General features: G+C 38.1%; 2 protein-coding genes across 4 annotated transcripts; one reads left to right on the top strand and one right to left on the bottom strand.

Moving 5' to 3' along the window:
- The first annotated feature begins 1 nt into the window (after nt 1).
- Nucleotides 2-7,537, top strand: LOC143204301 (thioredoxin-related transmembrane protein 1). 2 transcript variants are annotated; one of them, XM_076416886.1, is made up of 7 exons: nt 2-91; nt 506-625; nt 6,105-6,266; nt 6,372-6,546; nt 6,601-6,702; nt 7,077-7,172; nt 7,233-7,537. In XM_076416886.1, the coding sequence occupies exons 2-7, from the start codon at nt 531-533 to the stop codon at nt 7,419-7,421; spliced, it is 819 nt and encodes a 272-aa protein (XP_076273001.1). In that variant the 5' UTR covers nt 2-91; nt 506-530; the 3' UTR covers nt 7,422-7,537. The 2 variants fall into 2 exon arrangements, with proteins under 2 accessions (XP_076273001.1, XP_076273000.1); XM_076416885.1 differs by lacking the exons at nt 2-91; nt 506-625 and adding an exon at nt 5,581-5,947.
- On the bottom strand, nt 1,622-5,513 carry LeuRS-m (Leucyl-tRNA synthetase, mitochondrial). 2 transcript variants are annotated; one of them, XM_076416841.1, is made up of 12 exons: nt 5,371-5,513; nt 4,782-5,317; nt 4,530-4,730; nt 4,250-4,476; nt 3,438-3,633; nt 3,238-3,382; nt 2,996-3,182; nt 2,768-2,941; nt 2,520-2,711; nt 2,236-2,468; nt 1,951-2,181; nt 1,622-1,881 (listed from the first exon to the last, which is right to left on the bottom strand). In XM_076416841.1, the coding sequence occupies exons 1-12, from the start codon at nt 5,458-5,460 to the stop codon at nt 1,645-1,647; spliced, it is 2,649 nt and encodes an 882-aa protein (XP_076272956.1). In that variant the 5' UTR covers nt 5,461-5,513; the 3' UTR covers nt 1,622-1,644. The 2 variants fall into 2 exon arrangements, with proteins under 2 accessions (XP_076272956.1, XP_076272957.1); XM_076416842.1 differs by having other exon boundaries at nt 5,396-5,488.
- Nucleotides 7,538-7,950: the final 413 nt, after the last annotated feature.

Genomic DNA, 7,950 nt, shown 5'->3' with positions numbered 1-7,950 from the left:
ATGGTATCGGATCGAGGGATTATTCTAATCTAAACATTTGTTTGTATATGTTCAACGTTTAGATCTTCAAATGTGGATCCAGTGGCCACCGGTGCATAAACGCTGCAGTGCTGCGGAGCATCCAAAAAAAAAACTAAAGAAGCTCAAACAAATTTTATGTAATCCCACTAAAATATTAAAATAATTTTTCTTACTTACCAAAAGCAAATCCCACTTAGCACTCGCGAATTCTGGTTATAATAAATGATAAAAAACTGGGATAAATTTTAATTTCTAATAATATATTTATTGCAACAACCAGGAAAACCATCAATATTTTCTAAACATTTTGAAACCCAATATTTTTAACAAGTCCTTGAGATTAAGTACCAAAATGCACTAAACCTTTAACATTAAGTATCAATTTTAAAGGTTTATTGACTGATATTATTGGTTTTTAGTTTCCCCAAAAATAATTGAAAGGTTTTGTAAAATATTTAAGAAATATCTTTAAATTTGTTTGAAGAATATTGGCTAAGAAAAATATCTATATGTCGATATTTTCGGCGTCCCTAACCATCAGTGCTGAGGTTCGTGCATTCGCTGTCAGTCGCAATGACCTGCGGCCCGCTAAAGAAACTGTAGCGTAAATATTAAGTACCATTATCCGAGTTAAATTAATCTCAAATCACTGCCGGCTCTCATATACCTTTTACTCTTTGAATTTTTTTGTTTTCATAAAACATCTTATTAAACAAATGAATAATAAAAATGAAAAACAACTACTAGAAAATGTGACCCCCCCCCTCTCTCTCTCTCTGCGAGAAACCTGCCTCGCGAAACAAGAATTCGGTAACAAATCGAATAGGCGTCAGCGGAGCGAGTCCAACTTTGGCTTGACGCGCTCCCGACAGTTGTTCTTGTTCGGAATTGCCGAGATATCAAAACTTGTGCCGTGCCGGCGTCAAACTCGCTCCTACGGGCGCGACGAAGTTTCACTGTTACCAGTTCGAACTGATTAGGAACAATGTCCGGCAATATGCTGTATGAGGCTATTTCCAGATTTCCAAAGTTCGAAATAAAATGTCAGTCAAGATTCGCGATTGAGAAAACTCTTGGATTTTACAGTACAACACACCTTCCCACAAACCTAATATTGCTAGTGTATTCTTCGTAAATAAATTTATTTTATACAATCTGACAACGTCGCATCATAAATATAAACTTTTTGAAGTTATTGGTTGTGCGTGAGTCTCCAAAAATTACCGTCAAACATCAAAACTTGTCAACGATTTGTGTACATAAACATTGCTACATACATTTATAACAATCGCCCAGCGGTATAACAAATACCGATACGGACCACTACAACATTGAAAGGATTCGACAGCTCTGCATTAAAATAAAACGAAATTCTACCGAAAGACATGACTATGGTTCTATTTAACGAACAATAATTTTTCCATGGTTAACTTAGATGTTTTACTCTTAATAATCGCATTAATTTTTCACAAATTTAAACTTATTGATTTGGTGCACCCTGTTTATTATTTATTTTATCGTTTCTTATAGTTTACCGGTAGAAATAAAGATAGGGAAATAAACTTTCAACGTAAAATGGGAATAAATAAAACGCATCGCAGACTTTGGTATTGGTTTATTTGTTTACGTATTGGCTTCTACGTGGTGAACTTGATTTTTTGCCGGTGGCTGATCGGTTAGAATATTTATGGTAGATCCACAGCCCGGGTGCAGTGTAAAGTCAGCGCCCAAGACGTTCCTCAGCTTCAGGGGTTTCTGCACGGCGCTCTGCCTCAGAGCCACCTCCACCGCTTCATCTTTCGTCAGACTATCCAGAGCGGCTCGCTTGTACTTCACCACGCAATTCTCATGCCCGTTCACCTATAATAACGCCCGTATATATAAAAACCAATTAACGTTATCGCTCACAAAAAAAATCCTAGAACCCACCTGACACACCAGATCCAGTTCGTAGTCCGCGTCGATCTCCGGCCAGTCTTGTTCCAGCACGGTCTTGTCCCAATCGATCTCGCCCGAGTGATTGAGACGATTCGGAGCCGACACGAAGCCCGACCACAGCTCCGAAGCGAAATGCGGCGCCAGGGGCGAAAGGAGGATTAGCTGCGTGGCCAAAGCCCGCTCGTATTGGAGACTGTGAGCGATCACAGCAGCCGGGGATCTCTGAAAATCACCGTAACAATATCGGAAGTCACCTCAAGAGCCCCGATCACTCACCCGAATACTATTAGTCAGACCCTGTTGCTTCGATACCGCTATGCTGACCTGCTGTGATATCACAAAGTTGAACGTGTTGCCTTTTATGTAGTAATTTCGGGAATCCCACAGAAAATTCTCTTGGGCCTTGAACTGGTCCTTGGCGATCATAGGCGGCGGATGGTTCCGGTGCTTCAAGAAATCCCTCATCGTCAACCACAATCTCTTCTGCCAGTTCAGGATGCCGGGAAATGCTGTTATCGAACCCCATTACTCGCTGTGCATCACCTCTCTTTCCTACTCACTGTTCGAATTCCAGTTCCGATGCGACGTAGGAGAAACGTCCGCCAGTATCAGAAGTCTGGTGGTGTCGATGCCGTATTCGTTGAACATATCCTCCGGGTTGACGCCGTTGTGCTTGGACTTGCTCATTTTCTCCCAACTGATGGTGACCGGCCTGCCAGTTTCTTTACACACCGCCTTGTTCTTCTTCATATCTACTCAACAATCGAAATTGGACCATTTATAACGAGCCAGTGCCACCAAACAATACCTATGATTTTGACCCGGCTTTCCGGGATGTACTCGCCCGTCCCCTTTACGCGGAAACTACGTCCCATCACCATACCGTGAACCAGGAGACGCTTGAAGGGTTCCCGTTCCGGCAGCATGCCCAACGAATGCAAGAAGTGACTCACGAACCTGGCGTAGTACAGATGCAGCACGGCTAAAGTGTACGGGATCATTTTAAATCGCTGTTATAACAAAACTGTGAACGCACCATGTTCCTTCCCACCTATGTACAGATCGACCGGAGTCATTTTAAACGCTTTGTCCTTGGAAAACATCTCCCGATTGTACTTTGGATCGAGGTATCTTAGAAAATACCACGAACTATCCACGAACGTGTCCATGGTGTCCGTTTCCCTGGTAGCGTCACCTCCACAACTGGGGCAAGTCGTGTTAAGCTATAATGAAGGCGATTAATAACATTAATCGTCCGCGACATGACCTCCAACCTACCCAACTCGAGTCATCTTGTAAAGGCGATTTGTCTTTACGGGAAAGCTGCGAAAGTTTGGGCAATTTTACAGGTAGATCGCCCCTATCAACAGGTACAGACCCACATTTTTTACAATGAATTATCGGTATAGGTGTTCCCCAAAATCTTCAAATAATAAATGTGAAAATGCTGTTAACATCTATATTATGTGAGAGCCGACCTCTGCCGTGATATCAGCCAGTCTCTTAATTTGGCGCTGCTCCAATGGCCACCGGCCTTCAGTAGCTTCGCTTTGTCACATATGACTTTTTGTTTTTCAGTTAAATCATCGGGATTATCAACGGTATTCAGAGGGTCTGTTTTAAGTCCATATTTTTCAGCAAACTGTAAGGCCTCTTCGGACGCACTTGGTATTCCTTACACATATAACAACCTTTTAATACAATGCATCATATACACGGCACATTTAATGATCCGGCGCAACCAAAATATCTATTACATTCCGCTAATAACTACATATCGACAATAGATTTATAATTATGCATATAAGCTTACGCGTTTTTATCAACAATTATTTTTATTAACTTTTATCATAGTGTTAACGATATCGCATAAAATTTTCCTACATTCCCTAGAAAAATACAATTAATATTAAACGGTCAAACAACTGTCTAATTTCTAGAACTCAGCCTTAAAAAAAATTGTAATTTAAGTGTTTATATTATTCCCCATAGATAAATACAGCTCTTGCAAACCGGCAACATTGCGAAACGTAAAATTTCATTGTCGTTTAGGCAAATCCAAAATTTTAAAAATATATACTTAGGTTACCATTAATTTGTGCTAATTTAAATGTATTGTAAACCTCATACTAATATACTATATACAAACTGGAAACGTCGCATCTGAAATATAAATTTTTATGGTTGCGTTAAGTTCTTGGTTGCGCGCGCATCTCTTAAAATTGTTTCTCAATTTGGACAATATGTCAAAACGATTTGTCAAGAATTGTATACAAATATTGTAACATACCTACATAACAATCACCCAGCGGTTCGAATTTCAGTTCTTCCGTAACGAAAACAGGGACTAGTTCCCCATTGAAAGGATTGATCAACTCTACATTTAATTTTATCGTGTTACCATTGGTTTTAACGTTTTCCTTAAGCGCTAAAAGATGACTATCTTTTACAGCTACAAATCTAACCTTTTCTATATGTTCCGGCCAACGCGTCCAGACAGTTACTGAATCATTTTCGCTGAAAAAATATTTGACTTGAAATCGTCACTGATATTTAATATTGGTAAATACCTATTTTTTAAAGATACATTATTGATTTTGAAATAAAAATTGACTCCGTCACATTCTCCTATCCAATGTTTTTGCAGCTTAATTATGTCTTTCCAGTCATGCAGGACTGAATCGTTCAGACCATCATATAATTCTTTGGCGAACTGGGTTGTTCGAATAAACCACTGTTTCAGCAGTTTTTTCTCTACATGAGCTCCTGATCTAAAAATCAATAGATTTCAAATGAAAACTAATAACTGAATCACTAAATACCTCCAAGAATTGCCATTTTCATCCACCTGCTCATCGGCCAAGACAGTTTGATCCACTGGGTCCCAGTTAACAAGAGCTTCTTTCTGATAAACTAGACCTGCCTCAAAAAGTTTCAGAAATAATTCTTGAGTCCACCTGTAATATACAGGATCACATGTTGCCAGTTCTCTTTTCCATTCAAAACTACAACCTAATTCTTTCAATTGTTCTCTCATGTAATCTATGTTTTTTAATGTCCAATCTTCAGGAGATAATTGTCTGTCGATGGCCGCATTCTCAGCAGGTAAACCAAATGCATCCCAGCCTATCGGATGAATAACATTTTTACCATTCATCCTCTGAAATCGGGCCAAAGCGTCACTAATTGTATATATACGAACATGCCCCATATGCAAGAACCCTGAAGGATAGGGAAACATGCAGAGCACATAATATTTTTCTTTGGATTTGTCATTTTCCTGAAATGATTGCTGATACAACTTGGAAGCCCAATGTCTTTCTATTCTACGCTTAACACTACATGATAGATCTTCGTCCTGAAACAGTTTCAGTAAGTTTATTGAACCATATTAGCGTTTATTCAACATACAAATAATCCTAGACTAGACAGTAACCTTCTATTTCCCGACAGATATTTAGTAGCAAATAAAAAACGATGCTTTAACACCAATAACTTCATATTTACAATTTATATTTTCATTTTACTTTATACATAACCCTATTAATTATGGAGGTTAGTAGCTTTTGTCTTCTTCTTAAGACTTTTTTGATTTTTCTCAATTTTACATTATTAATCATTAGAAACGTCAGATAAATATAGACAGACAGGTTAACGCAGTCCGTTAATTTTTGCTCGTATGTTTAATTAATCTGCTAAATTTTAAATTAATTCGTGATGTTTATAATCTAAAATTATACCATTGTTTTGTCGAGTAATCGTAGTTCGGTATTTCTTGTTCGTTTAGCTTTTAAATAATTTAGTATTTGTTTTCTTTCGTTTCCAAGACAACGCCGGTGAGAAAACTATCAAAAATGGCGTACAAAATGACCTTATCTGTACTATTTTTTTGTGGGCTTATTCTCCTTGATGTAGAAGGATATAAAGTTATAGAATTGGACGAGGAGAATTGGTCCCAGATACTGAAAGGAGAATGGATGGTGGAATTGTAAGTAATCCTCCTTTCGTCTGGCACCTACGTGTTAATTGTCAGGTCTCACAATTTATATTTTTAAATTATCTATACCATTATCTAGCCGTAAATTATGTTAAAAATATTGTTGTCGCAAAATAAATTACAGATAAGAACATTTTTTTAAAAACAGCTATGCACCGTGGTGTCCGGCTTGTAAGGCCTTAGATCCAAAATGGAAAACGTTTGCTGAATCCGGGAATGCTTTAGGAATACAAATCGGGGCTGTAGATGTCACTACGTCACCAGGATTGAGTGGCCGTTTTATGGTAACAGCCCTACCGACAATATTTCAGTGAGTATGGAATTGGTACGATGCCAAATAATTTACAGTTTATAGTATTGATATTGATTAAAACAATATATATGGCAAATATATTTTGGAATGGGCAATTCATAGTGTTTTAGACGGACAATTTCGGCAATATAAAGGTTCCCGCGACGTGGATTCTTTCAGTCTGTTTATTGAAGATAGAAAATGGGAACAGGTCGATCCTATTTCCAGTTGGAAGGCACCCAATTCCTTACAAATGAGTTTTATAGCGTCGTTTTTCAAATTATCGCAGTCACTGAGGGTATGGCGTTCATGGTAATGAAAGTTGCACTTTGACGTATTTGAAATGTTACAGCAAATCCACAATAAATTGACAAACGAGTATGGTTTACCCACATTTGCTTCTTATCTGATTTTCGCCATTGCCACCATTATTATGGGTGCTTGTCTGGGTTTGGTATGTTTTTTTTTCATAAAGGGTTTCTCGGAAATAAATTCGTTTTTATTTCGCCTTTTACTATATCAAAAATGGAGTATGGAAATCTGGAGTTGCTAAGAAGGGCATCTTTTTCCCACTAGAGGGAGCTACTTTCCAAGTTTGAAAAAATGCCAATAATTTTATTTCAATATTTCCATTTTTTTTTTAAACGGTATATTTGGAAGCTTGAAAAACTGAAAATAATATACGTAAATGTAAAACAAAACTCCTAAAATATATTAGAACGAAAGAATGTGAAAAAATTAATGGCACTTAAGGTTTAAAAACGAATTTATTTAGGAGTCGTTATTTATTTATGGTAAGCCACAGGTGCAGGAATTGTGTTCTTTCAGATTCTCGTTTGTGCAATCGATTTGGTATTCCCACAAAAACCCAGCAAGTCGTACGAAATTTGCTCCACGCCATCTGCGAATATGGGAGATGAATTGGTACAAACATAAACACTTAATTTTAACACGAATCTGTGAGATTGTCATCTCGTTTTTCAGAACGACGAAGATATCAAAGACGATCTGGTCGACCAGCCGGCGGATTCGGAGGAGGACGGAGACGACCTGGGCGACGAAGACGGGGATCGTGTCTTGACCGAACCGGAGGAGATCGTCCAACAGGGTGATTCGAGCAGTGAGAGCGGCGGGAAAGCGAGGAAACGCAAAACAAAGAGGCGGGACATGTGATTTTTAATGTTTCTACTGCGTCTCTGATCAAATTTGACTCTAACCGATATTAAGACTTGCCCGGGTGTAATGTAAAACCGTAACCTTTGCTTGTAAAAATAAATAATTTAATAACAGTTGAGATGATTAAACGTAAAATATATATATATACTACCTAGATGGTGTTTTTGGCACGTGCTCAGATTTCTAGGGAAATCAAGTGAGCGGTGGTTATTTCGAAGCGTCTTCCAGCGTCGAGAGGAATCTTTAAACGTTCCGTTAATTATGTGACAGAGTCTATTATCGCTATTAGTTCTGTGCATTATTACATACATGGATTCGAACAAATTTTCTCTCGTTTTGAGGTTAAACGTTCGGAGAGGATCAGCAATTCGGAACCAAAACTTGTCGCGTCGTTACTCATTCCAAGTGACTGTGTAATAATGAGCAATGGGTAGGTGCTTGTATATTTTTGCATTACCATTTGATTTTTTTTATTATAGTAAATAGTATACAAAAAACAATTGTTTTTTATTCGTTATCCTAGCTG

This window comes from Rhynchophorus ferrugineus, unplaced genomic scaffold (genome assembly GCF_030347505.1).
Source record: "Rhynchophorus ferrugineus isolate W39M unplaced genomic scaffold, kcgeb_rfMv2 rfM10, whole genome shotgun sequence".
Lineage (NCBI taxonomy): Eukaryota > Metazoa > Arthropoda > Insecta > Coleoptera > Curculionidae > Rhynchophorus > Rhynchophorus ferrugineus.
Note: the sequence above shows the minus strand (reverse complement) of the source record. Positions and strands in the feature narration are given on the sequence as shown.